At 52.8% G+C, this 17743-nt stretch overlaps 1 protein-coding gene across 1 annotated transcript; it reads right to left on the bottom strand.

The window, feature by feature from the left end:
• Window positions 1–3934: 3934 nt before the first annotated feature.
• Window positions 3935–6349, bottom strand: LOC132585919 (F-box only protein 17-like). The gene is made up of 5 exons (XM_060257796.1): window positions 5992–6349; window positions 5683–5737; window positions 4862–4957; window positions 4306–4441; window positions 3935–4069 (listed from the first exon to the last, which is right to left on the bottom strand). The coding sequence occupies exons 1-5, from the start codon at window positions 6347–6349 to the stop codon at window positions 3935–3937; spliced, it is 780 nt and encodes a 259-aa protein (XP_060113779.1).
• Window positions 6350–17743: the final 11394 nt, after the last annotated feature.

Below are 17743 nucleotides of genomic sequence, written 5' to 3'. Positions count from 1 at the left end.
TCTTCTGTGACACAGAGTGTTGGACTGGAGGGGCCATTGGCCTGACCCAACATGGCTTCTCTTATGTTCTTATGTGTGACACAGAGTGTTGGACTGGGTGGGCCATTGGCCTGACCCAACATGGCTTCTCTTATGTTCTTATGTGACACAGAGTGTTGCACTGGATGGGCCATTGGCCTGACCCAACATGGCTTCTCTTGTGTTCTTATGTGACACAGAGTGTTGCACTGGATGGGCCATTGGCCTAACCCAACATGGCTTCTCTTGTGTTCTTATGTGACACAGAGTGTTGCACTGGATGGGCCATTGGCCTGACCCAACATGGCTTCTCTTGTGTTCTTATGTGACACAGAGTGTTGCACTGGATGGGCCATTGGCCTGACCCAACATGGCTTCTCTTATGTTCTTATGTGTGACACAGAGTGTTGGACTGGGTGGGCCATTGGCCTGACCCAACATGGCTTCTCTTATGTTCTTATGTGACACAGAGTGTTGCACTGGATGGGCCATTGGCCTGACCCAACATGGCTTCTCTTGTGTTCTTATGTGACACAGAGTGTTGCACTGGATGGGCCATTGGCCTGACCCAACATGGCTTCTCTTGTGTTCTTATGTGACACAGAGTGTTGCACTGGATGAGCCATTGGCCTGACCCAACATGGCTTCTCTTGTGTTCTTATGTGACACAGAGTGTTGCACTGGATGGGCCATTGGCCTGACCCAACATGGCTTCTCTTATGTTCTTACGATTGGCCGGAAGGCAGGCGGTTGGGAACGTTGGCTGTGGAGGAGCCGTTGAAGAAGAGGAGTAGGGGCTCAGCCGAAGTTTCCCTCAGCCTAGGCGGGAAGCCATTGCCCCACATGTGCCGCAGAGAGCACTGCGATCAACCTCTCAAAATCTTTTGGCTGTCCCTGGGCTAAAGGAGGCTAGGCTCAACTCCACCATAGCCTTCTCGGTTGTGGCCCCAATACTTTGGAACACCCTCCCAGAAGCCATCGCAGTTCCACAAGGCCTACAAGACTGACCTGTTTTGGATGGCGTATATTTATAACATCTAATGGGAGAGGGCTGCCACCACATCTGGATCCATCGCGCTTTTATTACTAACTGCCTAGGATCTGTGCGCGTGAGAAAGAAAATATTACATGATCCGCCTGAAGTAGCACCATTGTCCTTTATCTGATTGTTTTATTGTTTTAATGGGGATGTTTAGCCTGGAGAGGAGGCGGCTGAGAGGTGATAGGATCACCATCTTCAAGGACTTGAAGGGCTGTCATCTTCTAGAGGATGGGGTGGAATTGTTTTCTGTGGCCCCAGAAGGTCGGAGCAGAACCAGTGGGTTGAAATTAAATCAAAAGAGTTTCCGGCTCAACATTAGGAAGGACTTCTTGACCGTTAGAGCAGTTCCTCAGTGGAACAGGCTTCCTCAGGAGGTGGTGGGCTCTCCTTCCTTGGAGGTTTTTCAACAGAGGCTAGATAGCCATCTGACAGCAATGAAGATCCTGTGAATTTTGGGGGAGGTGTTTGTGAGTTCCCTGCATTGTGCAGAGGGTTGGACTAGGTGACCCTGGAGGTCCCTTCCAACTCTTATGATTCTATATTGTTTTTGTTTATTGTCTATTTTATGCTTTTAGCTGCCTTGAGTCTGTACAGAATGGGCAGGATATAAATATAACCTAAATAAACAAATTAAATTAAATAAAAATAAATTTCACACACCGACAGGGGGACAGGGCAGGAGATCGGGCGGGGAGAGGAGGAGACGACGCCCCCGCCTTCTTCAGGCCAAAGGAAAGAGGGGGAGAGAGAGACCTCTTCTTCTAGCAGGGGAAGGAGAAGGACCCTGCCAGGGACATCACCTCTGAGGAGAGAGACCCCTGGTCTCCTGTGAAGGGAAATGGTGGGAAAAGACGCCTCAGGACTGGGGAACTGAGAAGAAGGGAGTCAGGCCTCAAGGGAAGAAGAAGAGGAGACTCTGGGAAGAAGCAGCACTGGAGTGTTTGGAAGACACGGGGAGAAAAGCCTCCCGATATGAAGATCTTCAGGACTAAGGAAATCATCTTCAATCACTCTCATTTGCCTGCATGAGGAATCACAGTCTGTCCCATCAGGGGTTGTTGCCTTGGAGTTCTCAACTCCTGATCCCACCTGACCTTCCCCTGTCTTTTAAAGACAAAGAAGCAAACCATTTTACTCGGGGCAGCATAGTTACAGGACGGAACAAAACCTTGGAGGGAAACTCTACCTCTGAGACAGGAAAGTGAGAGGCTCTAAGAGATACCTAGGAACATCTCCCGTTCACGAATATTCTGCCCCCGCCCCAGTCGCTATGCGTATAAATCTTGAAAATAAAACAGCGAGTACGTGGGGGCTGAGTAACAACATACTGCTAGATAAAGCGACAGTGGATACTTTACTAAAAGTGTAGAAGAGCAGTAGAGTTCTGGAATATGATCACTGCAGTTATCTCTAAAGGCATAAGGAAAGAGCTAACCATTATCCTCTGAGGCATGTTGTTGTTAAATAATGTAGAATTCCCTTCTAAAGATGCTTGTGGATTTGTTCGCAATGCCATAACATCTTCAAGGCTGATTTTTGCTCAGAACTTAAAGAACATAATCCCCATGAAAGAGGATTGGTTAAAGAAATGAATAACATATATTTGTCTTCGTAAACTATCTCGCCTACTTCATGGCCAAACTAAACGCTTCCCTTTCTAGAATGATTAATTAATTTTGAGCTTGTACACTTGATGTTTTATAATAGCTTTGTAGTCTGCATCTCAGAACTTTGCATTCGTTTTATATTTTTATTTAAATAAGCAACAGAGCTGAAGTGTCAAATGTCACAGAAGGTGTCCAAATGCAGGTCTAAAACAAAAGGCAAGACGAAATTGCAACATCTGTCAGAATCAAAGGCACCTTTGGGTGACAATGGTCTCCAACCCGCGGTCTGTGGACCTGTACCGGTTCGTGGCCTGTTAGCAACAGGGCTGTGAGTTGTGTAGCAATCATAATAAGATGACAACATTGGATTTATATCCTGCCCTCCACTCCGAATCTCACAGTGGGCCACCATCTCCTTTATCTTCCTCCCCCACAACAGACACCCTGTGAGGTGAGTGGGGCTGAGAGAGCTCACCCTAGAAGCTTCCCTTTCAAGGACAACGCTGCAAGAGCTATGGCTATCCCAAGGCCATTCCAGCAGCTGCAAGTGGAGGAGTGGGGAATCAAACTTGGTTCTCCCTGATAAGAGTCTACACACTTAACGACCACACCCTTCCGTAGAAAAATTGTCTTCCACAAAACTGGTCCCTGGTGCCAAAAAAGGTTGGAAACTACTGCTGCATAACACCCAAGAACATCTCGAAGACCATATCTCCTGTTCCTGGACAAAGCAAGGCTGAATGTCCTCCAACTATTCCTTATAATTCTTTCCCCTTCTTATCTTCTCCCCGCTAGAGCTAGGGTTCCCTGCATGGTGTCCATGGGCACCACACGATGTCCGCCAACAAACATTTTGCCAGCAAGGTTTCTGATTGGCCATTGGAGATTTGTCCGTTCAGATTTTCTTTAAATGTTGCTTTGGCAGCAGCTGCAGCCACAGGACAAAAATCCTCATGGTGTCCTTGTAGGTAAGCTATGGCAGCCACATTGCGGTTGTCCCCACTCCACTGTGTCAGAATTCCAAAGGTGCCTGTAGGCACAAAAAGCTTGTGAGCCCCCGCACTGCAGGCTTCTCAAGGGTCTTGCCCCCCCCCCCTTGCTCTTCAGCTCCTCTGGAAGGATGCTCAAGGCAAGTTGCTGTTTTTCAGTTCCAATACATCTGAGGAAGAGTGGATGGAGGTGGTGGCAGAAGGTGAAAAATGGTGTTTAGCCTCTTCAGAATGGCAGGTTATACATTTGCCCAGTTGATAAGGGTTCTTATCGGTGTCTACCCTGAGAGTTTCACCAAGACGGAAGAGTTGGTGAGGTGAGCTTCCATGTGCTGTGGCTCAGGGCGTTTGCAGGTGTGCTGAAACCGCAGGTAGCGCACTCCAGGGCCGTATTTTCTGAAGACGTGGGAAGGCTGTGAAAAGAAAGGGAAAGATAGCAGCATGGCAATAACCACACTATGGCACATGCCAGTGTGGTGTAGTAGCTAGAGTAAGTTGAGAGTAACCGGAGTTTGAATCTCTGCTTTGCCATGAACCTCGCTGGGTGACCTGGGGCAGTGCACTGTCCCCCCCCCCCCACCCCTTGGCAAGCAAAATTCAGACGCCTCCAAGAGCTGAGAGCAAAATAGGCTGTTTCTGCACACAGCACCTGTTGAAACGAGATGTTCCACTCCCCTGCACGGTCCATTTTGGTGTCAAATCTGCTGATCACTGTGGATCTGTCTGCTGCCAGAAGGAGGACATAGAGGTTGTAGGTGCAGCTGCATTTCTCATGGGTGCCCCACCTGTGAGAACCAGGAGCAGAATCAGGGTCCAGATGAGGGGGCTGACTTGAAGACAACGGACCGAAGGGGCGGACAGCTAATGTGACAGCTGCTAAACATGTTTCTGGGAGCTGCCCAGGTGGATCAGCTCCTCTTTGCGATGCACCCTGGGGGAAGGCTTCTCCAGCCATGCTGCTGAGAAGTCCACCAAGGTTACTAGTCCACAGCATTTTACAAGGCCACCTGACCATCCAGATCTATGGCTTGAAAGGACCGGACTTCTGGAGGTCTCCCGGCCTGGGCCTGCATTCCATATAAGCAGTCCAAAGCAGAACGGTTGGGAAGCTGGACTCTCTCTCTTTTGGTTGAGATTCAGGGCATTTTCAAATAGTATGTGACCTTATATGAATTGAGGTGAAAGAAGAATTGATGAGGACTCACCAGTCAGAGATAAAAATATCCGGTTGGAAGGCGTCCAGGAGGTCCTCCCACAAACCTTCCTTCACCAAATCAATGAAATATGATATCCAACAGGGGCTTTTTTGGGGAAGGAAACAGAAAAGTTTGTGATCGTTGATGTATCCTGCTCACCCCCAAATGCTCTGGTGGTGGTAGAACCACTGAGGGTCTTTTAGGACTATGAAATAATTTAACTGCAATAGCCCACAAGGCACTAGACAAAGAAGAAGAAGAGATTGGATTTATATCCCGCCCTCCACTCTGAAGAGTCTCAGGGCAGCTCACAATCTCCTTTCCCTTCCTCCCCCACAACAGAAACCCTGTGAAGTGGGTGGGGCTGAGAGATCTCTCACAGCAGCTGCCCTTTCAAGGACAACCTCTGCCAGAGCTATGGCTGACCCACGGCCATTCCAGCAGGTGCAAGTGGAGGAGTGGGGAATCAAACCCGGTTCTCCCAGATAAGAGTCCGCACACTTAACCACTACACCAAAGGGGCTCAGTCAGAGTTCTGCCCAGCTAGAGATGCTTGTATGCCCAGATCACGCGAAGACACTGCCAACTCCAGATGTGGAGCCTCTTGCAATCACCTCTGCCCTCCTGTGAAAGTCTGCCTGGTTTTTTTTTGAAGGTAGAGAAGACCTTGGGGCTGGCAAAGAGGCCTCAATCAGTGCTCGGCCCTGCAGAGTTTTACCCATGATCCAAAAGGGTGGTGTGGGCCAGGATTCCTCATCAGCTTTCCAAACAGGCAACGGGTGTGAAAAGGGCACACCCCACCCCCACCCCAAATTATGAAAGGAACTTACTTGTCTTCTAAGTACGAGGTATCCAAAACTCCAAGCCGACAGGGTGGATGTAGATCTGTGGATGCAAAGCAGAGCAGATCTGGATATCTAACATGTTCAGAGGATCACGTTTCCTTCTTTCCTTCCTTCCTAAATTGGACTTGATCTTACCAGAGGAAACTGTTTTCCAGACCAGTTTTCAACTGAGGAATGACCCCTGCCTCCCAGCACCTGTTTCCTCCACAATCATGACCCTCAGAAGGATCCCCCCAGTTCCCAGCAAGCCCCACCATCTCTCAATTAAGATTCCACCAGGCTCAGTTTCCTCACCTAGCTTGCGTCGGCTCTTGCTCAAGTTCCTGCCGAAGGGCTGCAGGACGCCCACCCGGGCCCACTCCATGCGGGGGCAGTGATGGGCAGCTTCCAGGGCGGCACGGAAAGCCTCCCGCTTGGAGGGGTCTCTCTCCCCCTGGAGCTTCCAGAGGACGGGGCCGTCAATCAGATCCCTCCACTCCCGGCACACCAGGCGGCCGACGGTCACCAGAGTCGGGCCGGGCACCCAGCTCAGGATCAGCACCAGCAGCTCCTGCGGCAGGAGGGTCAAGTCCATCCAGATTTGGATTTCTTGGCTGCTCGGGGGGGTCGTGTCTGAGGGGGGTTTTCTTCTCCGGCTCTTGGCTTGGCCCATGGTGACCTTGCCAAAGTCGGATGTCTGAAAGAGGAACGTCCGGAGGTGAATCTCCCTTCTCTTCCTTCCCTGTGCATCAAAGTATCTAACAAAGTGATGCATTTATTCACTACACACGACACGACCTAATGCCAAATCAGACCCTTGGTCCATTCCAGTCAGTATTGTCGACTCAGGCCGGCAGTGGTTCTCCAGCACCTCAGGTGGAGAACGGTCTTTTCACCTCACCACCTCGCCTGGTCCTTTTTAACTGGGGATGCCGGGAATTGAACATGTGACCTTTTGCATCCAAAGCTGAGGCTCTGCCACTGAGCCACTGGCCTCTCACCAAAAACAATTATATCCCACTTTTCCTTGCGGTTCAAGGCACCTTACAATAATTGTAAAAAGCATTTTCAGTTTAAAAGCCAGAAGTAACACAGAAAGCCTCTAATCTCTCTCCCCTCAAATGATGTCTGCTGTTCAAACTCCCTGGCAAGCAGACCAGTCCTTAAAATCTCCCGGTTGCCTCTTCAGGGAGCCCTTTCCACACAGCCAGAGCCAGGAGAGACCTTCTCGAAAGCTCCTTGGACAAAGTTGTGGGGGAGAGGCAGAGGGAAGTAAACTTGGCAATGATGCCAGCAGCCGGGCAAAGAGTGGCTTAGTTGCTTCCTGTGTGTGAGGCTGGGAGGGCTGCAAGCAGGGGGGAAACTGGGGCGGGGGGGGGGGTGGAGAAGCTAGCTGGGGCCCCTAGAGGTGGGGGCCCATAGGCTTTTCAAACCAAACCCAACACAGCCTGTTTTTCTTTTGCCACCCCCACCTGGCCCCTGCAGCTCATGGGTGCATCTCCAGAACCAGGCCCATAGCTAAGAGGGGGCCTGTGGGGGCACAGCCCCCCTCTCGACTTCTGGGTGAGGCCCCCTGACTTGGGGCCCCCAAGCAGCCCTCGGGGCCTCTGCTGTAGGGCAGGGGGCAGAAGCCGTCCGCAGCCTCCCCCTCCAGTTAAAAGAGCTGCCGGCCGATCAGCGGGCCCTTTAACTTAGCAGGGGGTTCAACTGCCCCATAGCTATTGGGGCTCCTGGCTTGGCTGGTGACGAGGAGCAGGGGTGCACTAGGACCCCGTGGAGCAGACCGTGTGGGCTGCCAGCTGGCCGGAACTCTCTCTGGAGGCGGCGGGGAGCCTCTATACATTTTAGCAGCATTTGGATATCGAAAAGCTTCCCCGCCGCGCGCGCGCGCACATCCTGGTAAGTAAATGTTCCATCTGACTGCAAAACTTCCCCCTTCTGCTGCATAGCTGAAGCTCTTCATGTTCTTTGCAACTCACAAGGTAAAACTCACTCCCTCTCCCCCCCACAGGGAAACGGCATTTCCTCTTTTAAGCCCTCCTCCTCCTTCCTTCCTTCCTTCCTTCCTCGGTCTCTCTAGCAAGCCATTTCTTTAGCTCCAGCTCCACAAGGCTGGTTCCTACCAAGAGAATGACTCCATGTATTTTTAAATAACAAGACACCTTTTGTGTGTGTTCGCTGTAACTTGTGAGCAGGACTTGTGTGTGTGCATGGGTGTTTGGGGCGGGAAGGCTGGCAATATGCTTTCAATACAGTTATCCTGTGTTTGGGTAGCAGAACTGTGATAGATGGGCTTTAATTCATTTAGCAGGGGTGGCCAACGGTAGCTCTCCAGAAGTTTTTTGCCAACAACTCCCATCAGCATGGCTGATGGCTGGGGCTGATGGGAGTTTTAGCCAAAAAATATCTGGAGAGCTACTGTTGGCCACCCCTGTCATAGACTGAACAACTCTGGCTGGTAAATTCCTGGATATTTTGGTGGATCCTGAGGAGGGCAGAGAGCTCAGTGGCATGTAAAGACCACATCCCCCCCCCCAAAAAAAGCCATTCTGTACAGGGGAAATTATCTCTGTAGGCCAGAGAACAGTTGTAATTCTGGGTGATCTCCAGGCCTCACCAGGAGGTTGGTAGCCCAATATCTTGGGAGTAAACCCACAGAATAAGAGGACTAAAGGTAGTGTGCTTTAATTTTCACACACACACACACACCCTCCCAACTTTGTTATTCCAAGGTTTTCCATCCAAATACTTGCCAGAGCAATCTGAAATCAGTGTGGGGGGGCAGTAGGGAGTCTGAGTGTTCTGGGAACAGAAACAGATTTGGGTGGGTAGCAGCATTGGTCGGAAGCAGGGGTGGCCAAACTGTGGCTCTTTCACACATAGAGTGTGGCTCTTGAAGCCCCCACTTGAAGCCCCCATTGACTGGCTTATAGAAGGCATTTATCTCTTTCAATCACTGCATTTAAAGTTAAAGTTGCTTTCTTTCCACTTCTCCCCATCTATTTTCCTTCCTTCCTTCGTTCCTTCCTTGTCTTGGAGCTCTCAAGCAGCTGACATTCATGTCCTGCGGCTCTCAGACATCTGACGTTTATTCTGTGTGCCTCTTACATGAAGCAGCTTTGGCCACCCCAGGTCTGAAGTAAAAGAACAAAATTTGAGTCCAGTGGCTCCTTTAAGGCCAACAAAGTTTAATCCTGGCTGTGTGGGACCCCGGCCAGTGTGATGGTAGGTCAGGGTGGCTAGGGGTTGGGGCCCTTGAGTGCCCCCCCCAAAAATCAAAGGCCCCCTGACCTTCCAAATCCTGTCTACGGGGCTCTCCAGAACTGATGGGGTTCCACAGCCCCACAGGGCAAGGCATAGAGGCTGCGAGTGGGCTACAGGGCAGGCTGGGCCTCCAGCATTCCTCCCAGATGACCAGAAATGGACCAAGGTGGCGGGTGCGGAGTCAACCTGTCGTGCTCCTCTCACAGGTGTTCTTTGCAGAAATAACCAGGGACAGAGCCAGGTCAGAGGTTCGAATCGCCCCCCCTCTGCCAGGGGAGCTCACTTGGTGTGTCACATTCTCTCGCCCCGGCCTACCTGGCAGGGTTGTTGTTGGCGGGGTAAAAGGGAGGCGTTCGGGAGAAAGGGTGGCCAGGGCTCAAGCTAGTCTGGAAGAACCGGGAATCGTGGCGTGGGAGCGGCTCAAGCCCTGCGGGCAGGGGGGCGGCGACCGGTGCGTCTGGGCAGGTGGAATCCGGAAAGAGTGCCCTTGAGAGAGAATCATAGAAACCTAAAGTCCTAGAATAATAGAATCCTAGAGTTGGAAGGGACCTCCAGGGTCATCTAGTCCAACCCCCTGCACAAGGCAGGAAACTCACAAATACCTCCCCCTAAACTCACAGGATCCGCATTGCTGTCAGATGGCCATCTAGCCTCTGCTGAAAAACCTCCAAGAAAGGAGAGCCCACCACCTCTCGAGGAAGTCTCTTTTCCACCGAGGAACTGCTCTAACAGCCAGGAAGTTCTTCCTAATGTTGAGCCGGAAACTCTTTGAATTTAATTTCAATCCACTGGTTCTGGTCCTACAAATCCACACCATCCTCTAGATCAGGGGTCCTCAACCTACGGCCCGTGGGCCAGATGCGGCCCGCTGAGGGCGTTTATGCGGCCCGCCGGGTTATGGCAAAATCAGACCGGAAGTGACGTTCAACCTAAACTCGCGTTAGCAATGCACACTTCCAGCACTGGGCTGAGGCGGCAGAGACAGAGTGTGAGGCGATACCGAGGTGAGGTGAGTTCCCAGGCTGGGGTGTGTGGTGTGGGGAAGGGAGAGAGATGCAGAAGACGGAGAACTGATGGCCCGCGGCCTTGTACAGTAATGGCAGCCACCACAACAGTCCGGCCCTCCAACAGTCTGAGGGACAGTGAACTGGCCCCCTATTTAAAAAGGTTGAGGACCCCTGCTCTAGATGGCAGCTTTTCAAGTACTTGAAGATGGTGATCATAGAATCCTAGAATCATAGAGTTGGAAGGGAGCTGCAGGGTCATCTAGTCCAACCCCTGCACAATGCAGGAAACCCACAAACTCCTCTCCCTACATTCACAGGATCTTCATTGCTGTTAGATGGCCACCCAGCCTTTGTTGAAACACCACCGAGGAAGGAGAGCTCACCATCTCCCAAAGAATCCTAGAGTTGGAATTCTACTAGGGTCATCTAATCCAACCCCCTGCACAATGCAGGAAACTCACAATCCCTCCCCCCCCCCAAATTCGCAGGATCTTCATTGCTGTCAGGTGGCCATCTAGCCTCCTTTGAAAAACCTCCAAGGAAGTAGAGCCCACCACCTCCCAAGGAGGAAGCCTGTTCCACTGAGGAACTGCTCTGATGGTCAGGAAGCTCTTTGTAATGTTGAGCCGGAAACTCTTTGGATTTAATTTCAACCCGCTGGTTCTGGTCCTACCTTCCCCGCGATCCCGAGCAGGGAGGGCGGGGGGGGGGGGAGGAGGAGGAAGGCGTTCCCGGCGAGCCACTTCCACTTTTGCCGATCTGCGTTGCGTGGCCCCGCCCCTCCCCGCGATCCCGGGCAGCCTTATGCCCTGGCTGTGAGGCTGGGGAGGGGAAAGCGCCGGAGGCGAGGAACGGAGGGCGCTTCGAGCCAGGCGAGCCCCGCTGCGTTGTGCTGCGCCACCAACCCCGAAGATTGTCCCTGGGCGGGCGGGCGGTCAGACAGGGTGACTCCGCCCAGGGGGCGCCGGAGCTGGGCCAGGGCAAGGCAAGGCAAGGCAGAGGCGGAGCCGCTGCAATGACGCGCGTCTCGGCGTGCACACGTGCTTGGCAGGGAGCAACGCCTCCTACTGATCGAGGACTTCTGGAGCCGCGGCGGGAGAGGAGAGGAGACGAGAAGGAGCCCGGCCGAGCTGGGAGAGCCTTGCGAGCAGGTCAGCCGCGGCGCAGCGCTCTGCACATGCTCGGGGGTCTTGCAGGGCGGAGAGAGAGAGGAAGCCTCGCGGGGCGGAGAGGCCCAGCCTGGAGGGTGGGTCGAGCTGCAGGTGGCAGCAGCGGGGGAGGCGTTGGGGGTGGGGGGGAGAGGAAGACAGGGGCATGGCTAACCTCCAGCTGTGACCTGGAGATCTCCCGGACTCCCAACGGATCGCCGACTAGGAAGCTCCGTTCCTTTAAGGACAGCGGCTGCTTTCTTTTTTGTTGGGGCGGGGCGTTTGATCTCGCAGGAATCCCTCCTCTCCCCAAACTTCTGCACTCCTGAGGTTCCACCCCCCCCCCCAAAAAAAAAAATCTACAGGAATTTCCCAGCCCAGAGTTGGCAACCCCGCATCCAAGGCACGGGAGGGCTTGCACAGGGCTGACCTACCGCGACACCCTCCTTACGCGCCTTTTTTGGACTCTTCTGTTTGGAAGCTCCCGCCCCCCCTTTCTTGCAGTGAGAGAGGAAGCAGGTCTCTGCCCCGAGGTTCCTTCCTTCCTTGGGGTTGGGGGGCAAAAATCAAGGCACCCTTCACAAAGGAGCACTGCAGCCTGCTCTTAAACCTGCCCCCCCCTCCGTTTTTAAAAATCAGAAACAGGTGCTAAGGGGCGTGTGGGCTTCTTAACTGCAGCAACCTCAGAACGGAAACTCACCCAGAGCCCAGTTATGGTATCTCTTTACGTGGCCTGATTGTGCTGCTTTTCTCTGCTCTGGGAAGACCTCCCCTGGAGTCTTGTGTTCAGTTTTGGCACCACATATGAAGAAGGATTTAGACAAGCTGGAACAGGTCCAGAGGAGGGCAATGAAGATGGTGAGGGGTCTGGAGACCAAGCCCTATGAGGAAAGGCTGAAGGAGCTGGGGATGTTTAGCCTGGAGAGGAGGCGGCTGAGAGGTGATAGGATCACCATCTTCAAGTCCTATAGGGCTGTCCTGTAGAGGATGGGGTGGAATTGTTTTCTGTGGCTCCGGAAGGCAGGACCAAAACCAATGGGTTGAAATTAAATCAAAAGTTTCCGGCTGATCATTAGGAAGAACTTCTGACCATTAGAGCGATTCCTCAGTGGAACAGGCTTCCTCGGGAGGTGGTGGGCCCTCCTTCCTTGGAGGTTTTTAAACAGAGGCTAGATGGCCATCTGACAGCAATAAAGATCCTGTGAATTTAGGGGGAGATGTTTGTGAGTTTCCTGCATTGTGCAGGGGGTTGGACTAGATGACCCTGGAGGTCCCATCCAACTCTATGATTCTGTGATTCATCACATTTTAAGAAGGATCTAGACAATCTGGAACAGGTCCAGAGGAGAGCGACAAAGATGGTGAGGGGTCTGGAGACCAAGTCCTATGAGAAAGGTTGAAGGAGCTGGGGATGTTTAGCCTGGAGAGGAGGCGGCTGAGAGGTGATACGGTCACCATCTTCAAGTACTTGAAGGGCTGTCATGTAGAGGATGGGGTGGAATTGTCTTCTGTGGACCCAGATGGTCGGACCAGAACCATTGGGTTGAAATTAAATCAAAAGAGTTTCCGGCTCAACATCAGGAAGAAGTTCCTGATCGTTAGAGCGGTTCCTCAGTGGAACAGGCCTTCCACCTTGGGAGGTGGTGGCTCTCCTTCCTTGGGGGTTTTTAGCAGAGGCTAGATGGCCATCTGACAGCAATGAAGATCTGTGAATTTAGGGGGGAGGGGTTTGTGAGTTTCCTGCATTGTGCAGGGGGTTGGCTAGATGACCCTAGAGGTCCCTTCCAACTCTATGTTTCTATGACCTCCCATGACCCTTGGTCGTTGATAAAACCTCCTTCACCCTAACAGAGTGGGTGAAGAGGCCGGGAAATGGGAGAGACTTTGTTTTGCCTGCAATCCCTAAAAAAAACAAAACCCTCAAAATATCCTGACGGTTGTGAACTGTAGCCTGCAGAAGTAATGTTTTATGAGAAATCTGTTTTAAGCTTGGAGCCGGGACTCATGCAGAGATGGGGGAGGCTAAGAACTCTGGACTGTCAGATGCCTCGAACGGAATCTAATTTTGCCCACCACGGAAAGCCAACGGCCCTGGCAGAGCAGTTCCTCAGTGGAACAGGCTTCCTCCTCGGGAGGTGGTGGGCTCTCCTTCCTTGGAGGTTTCTAAGCAGAGGCTAGAGGGCCATCTGACAGCAATGCAGATCCTGTGAATTTAGGGGGAGGTGTTTGTGAGTTTCCTGCATTGTGCAGGGGGTTGGGCTAGATGACCCTAGAGGTCCTTCCAACTCTAGGATTCTTTCTGTGTAAGAGGAGCTTCAAGCTGGCCTGACATGTTTCTTTATTATTACCATCAAGGCAACGGGGAGCATTTGGGTTGGCTGGAAGGAATCACCCACTCCCATGCTGGTTTTCTGGGAGAGTTCTCTCCCTGTGACACACTGCTGTGAGCCTCAGTGAGGGGCAGAAGATCCCTAGTCATCCCAGACTTTGAGGGAGTCTTCATGCAATTTTGGGCTGTATCAACAGAAGTCTAGTGTCCAGATCACGTGATGTGATGGTATCGCTTTACACTGCTCTGGCAAGACCTCACCTGGAGTCTTGTGTTCCAGAGGTAGTGCCAGGTGGTGTAGTGGTTAAGTGCACAGACTCTTATCTGGGAGAACTGGGTTTGATTCCGCACTCCCTCCACTTGCACCTGCTGAATGGCCTTGGGTCAGCCATAGCTTTCATAGAAGCTGTCCTTGAAAGGGCAGCAGCTGTGAGAGCTCTCTCAGCCCCATCTACCTCACAGGGTGTTTGTTGTGGGGGGAAGGTAGAGGAGATTGTGACCGCTCTGAAATTCAGAGTATAGGGTGGGATATAATCCAAAATCATCTTCTCTTCTTGTGTTCAGTTTTGGGCACCACATGTGAAGAAGGATCTAGACAAGCTGGGACGGGTCCAGAGGAGGGCGAGGAAGGTGGGGTGGGGTCTGGATGGAGACCAAGTTGTCAAGTCGGCTTGATCAATAACGAGGCTTTGTTGACACAAAGTTACTAGTTTATTGTAATCATGACTGTCGACTACAGCAGAGATTGAAAGACTGGCAATCATGCAGTAAGACCAGCATTTAAGGTACACTTCAAAGGATTCTTGAGGGAGGGGCACTCTATGCAGGGCACATTCACACATTGATGTTACCATTTCGTTCTCAGGGCTGAATTGGCCTTGAGCGCCTATCCTCCTTCCGCCTCTCCTGGCACTCTTTTCTGAGAAGTCTCTATAATCTCTTTCCATATTCCCATTTCAAAGCAACACTACACAACAAAGACAGGAGGGGGGATGGGAGGAGACAAGCTAGCAGCATTGGAATACAGTATGGCTTTACCCACAATACATCTCTTCTGAACCAAAGTCTGGGTACAGACTTGACTAGAATTAAAACAGACTTGACATGCTGCCCCCCCTAGGCTCCCTCCCGGCCTGGGGCTGTGGAAGGGGTCGATCTCGTTTACTAGTCCAGGACCTCGTGGCCGACAGGCTTTGGTCGCTCCCCGGAAGAGGGAGGGCTCCTGTGGTTGAGGATGCCAACTCGAGGGCCCCGGATACCGACGGAGCAAGCTGCAATGAAATACAGGTGAATTTTACCGAGGGCAGGTGGCAGGTCCAGTTCTACAGCCACTGGATTAATTACCTCTTGATTCTGGCTGGGGCCTTGCCACCATTGCTTAAAGGCTGAGGGTGTTCCCTGGTCTTCCCCTCCTGGCAGCAGGGGAACTGGCTTCCCTTCGCAACCAAACACCGTAGTGAAAGAGGAGAGGCTTTGGTGGAGCTATGCACACTGTTGTTGTAACCGTATTCCACAAAGGGGAGTAGGTCCACCCAGTCGGTCTGGCGCTGGTTAATGAAACACCTTAAATATTGTTCCAGCACCCCATTCACCCTCTCCGTCTGCCCGTCTGTCTGGGGGTGATAGGCTGAACTCAGCCCCTGCTCGATCCCCATTAGCTTGCAAAACTCCCGCCAGAAGGTGGCAACGAACTGCGGCCCGCGGTCGCTAATAACCTTATCTGGGAACGAGTGTAATTTTACCACGTGATCGAAAAACAGGGCCGCTAGTTTCTTTGCCGTGGGCAACTGGGCGCAAGGGATGAAGTGGGCTTGTTTTGAGAACATGTCCACCACTACCAAAATCACCGTCTTCCCCCTAGAGGGGGGTAGCTCCACTATGAAATCCATGGATACTATTGCCCAAGGGCGCTTAGCCGTTTCTAGTGGCTGCAGGAGCCCGGGGGGTTCCCCCCCCTTTTCTTAGCCATGATGCACACCGGGCAGCCTGTCACGAATTTGGACACGTCCTTCCGGAGGGACGGCCACCAGAATTGCCGGTTCACTAGGTGCAGGGTTTTTATATAGCCAATGTGCCCGGCTAGTTTGGACGAGTGACAGAGCTGCAGAATTTCTCGCCTTAAACTTCCAGGAATGTAAAGTTTTTCTCCTCTATACCACAACCCATCTTTTCCCTTCTGCACCCCCTTGGGCCGCCCTCCTCCCTCCCTTTTGGTCTCCAGGGCGATGCGCTCGCGGCTGATCCCCTCCAGCTCCCTTTTCTTTTGGGACTGGGTGGTGACCATGGCCGCTACCTGGGTGGGTGAGATTAGTGAGTCCACCACCACCTCTCTCTGGCTCTCGTGTTGCGGGAGCCGGGATAAAGCGTCAGCCAGAAAGTTTCGGGTCCCCGGGATGTGTCTCAGGGTGAAATCGAATTTGGAGAAGAAACCTGCCCACCGAATCTGTTTCTCACTCAATTTCCTCCTCCCCGTGAGAGCCTCGAGATTTTTGTGGTCCCTCCACACCTCAAACGGTACCTTCGCCCCGTCGAGCCAGGACCGCCAGGTTTTTAGGGCGAACATGACTGCGAACGCCTCCTTGTCCCACACGGACCAATTACACTGTTCGTCCGAAAACTTGCGGGAAATATAGGCGCAGGGTCGTAGTTTCCCCTCCCCATCTTTCTGCATGAGAATTGCTCCTACGGCGACATCGGAGGCGTCGCATCGCACCACGAAGGCTTTTTGCTCGTCGGGGTGGCTCAGGACCGGCTCGCTAGTGAAGAGGTGTTTGAGCCGGTCGAAGGCGGCCTGGCAGTGGGGAGTCCAGTTAAGCCAGGCTCCCGGGCGCTTGGTGTCTGGCCCCTTCCCCTTGGTCTTTAGCAACTCTGTTAGGGGCAGAGCAATTTGGGTGAACCCCCTGTAGAAATTTGCGAACCCGAGAAAAGATTGGAGCTGTCTACGTGTTCTCGGGGGGGCCCACTCCAACACTGCCTGCACCTTCGCGGGGTCCATGGCTAACCCCTCCCTAGGCACTCGGAACCCCAGGTAGTCTAATTCGGTGCGGTGGAACTCGCACTTAGACAGTTTGGCATACAGTTGATGCTCTAACAAAGTACTGAGCACCTCCCTCACCAATTTCACATGGGACTGCTTGTCTTGGGAGTAAATAATGATGTCATCCAGGTATACCACCACCCCCTTGTATAGAAATTTCCTAAGCCCATCATTTATGAAATTCATAAACACCCCCGGCGCCCCCTGTAGTCCGAATGGCATGACTAGGTACTCGAACTGGCCCATTGGAGTGTTGAACGCCGTCTTCCTCTCATCCCCCTCTTTGATGCGCACTCGGAAGTACGCATCCCTCAAATCCAGTTTTGTAAAGATTCCCCCCCCCCCCCCCGACACTGTGTTCAACAAGTCTCGGATGAGGGAGATGGGGTAGGCGTTAGACATAGAAATCGCATTTATCCCATGAAAATCAGTACAAAGTCTGAGCGAGCCGTCCTTCTTCTTGCGGAACAGCACGGGAGCCGCGTGAGGGGCCGTTGCGGGTCTAATGAAGCCCCTCTCCAAGTTCTGGTCTAAGAACTTGCGCAGCTCCTTTTTCTCTGCCCACCCCATTTGGTAGAGCTTGGCTCGGGGCAAACTCTCCCCCGGGATCAGTTCTATGGCGCAGCCGGTGCTCCAGTGGGGGGGCAGTTGGTTGGCCTCTTGCTCGCTAAACACCTCCATCATGTCGCGGTAGGCGCTCGGGACGGGGTGTACCTCTTCCACAAATACGCACGCCCTTTCCTTGGCGACAGGAGCCCGCGGCCCCTACGCTGAGTTCCACAAGTGGCCCACACACTGGGGGTCAGGGAACCTGATAGTCTGGGCCCTCCAGCAGATGAGGGGCTCGTGTTCTCTAGCCACCCTACCCCCAGCACCACGGGATAGGAGCATGCAGGGGCAATGATGAAGATTTCTTGGTCCCACTTCTCCTCGATCCCCATGGGGCAGGGTTGCGTCTCCTGCGTGCATGCCCCCCCCCATTACTGACTCATCCATCTGCTCAAACAGCATGGGGTGGGGTAGCTGTGAGCGTTCTAGTCCCAGGGCCTCCACCACCTTGGGGAAGATCAGTTCTCGGTTACACCCCGATTCTACGAGGGCCCGTATTTCTAGGAACCTCCTCAGCTTAGGGTTCAAGCGTTTCACCATTACAAAGTACAACTGTCCCGTCGCTCTCACCGTCAGTGGTGCCTCTTCCTGGTCGACCTGCTGGCTGGCACCGTTCAGAGCAGGTCGGGCTCGTTTCCCACCGGCTCTTCCACCCAGGCGAGGTTGGCCAGCT

This window comes from Heteronotia binoei, chromosome 17, assembly GCF_032191835.1.
Source record: "Heteronotia binoei isolate CCM8104 ecotype False Entrance Well chromosome 17, APGP_CSIRO_Hbin_v1, whole genome shotgun sequence".
NCBI classification, from domain to species: domain Eukaryota; kingdom Metazoa; phylum Chordata; class Lepidosauria; order Squamata; family Gekkonidae; genus Heteronotia; species Heteronotia binoei.
The sequence above is the reverse complement of the archived record's forward strand: the minus strand, read 5'-3'. Positions and strand labels throughout refer to the sequence as shown.

Bases quoted from the DNA above. Each gene is read 5' to 3' on its own strand.
- LOC132585919 (XM_060257796.1), bottom strand. From the start codon at position 6,349: ATGGGCCAAGCCAAGAGCCGGAGAAGAAAACCCCCCTCAGACACGACC. The intron at 4,958-5,682 runs GTAAGTTCCTTT...TCCCCAAAAAAG, and splicing joins ACCTCGTACTTAGAAGACAA to CCCCTGTTGGATATCATATT. The intron at 4,442-4,861 runs GTGAGTCCTCAT...TGGTTCTCACAG, and splicing joins GATATTTTTATCTCTGACTG to GTGGGGCACCCATGAGAAAT.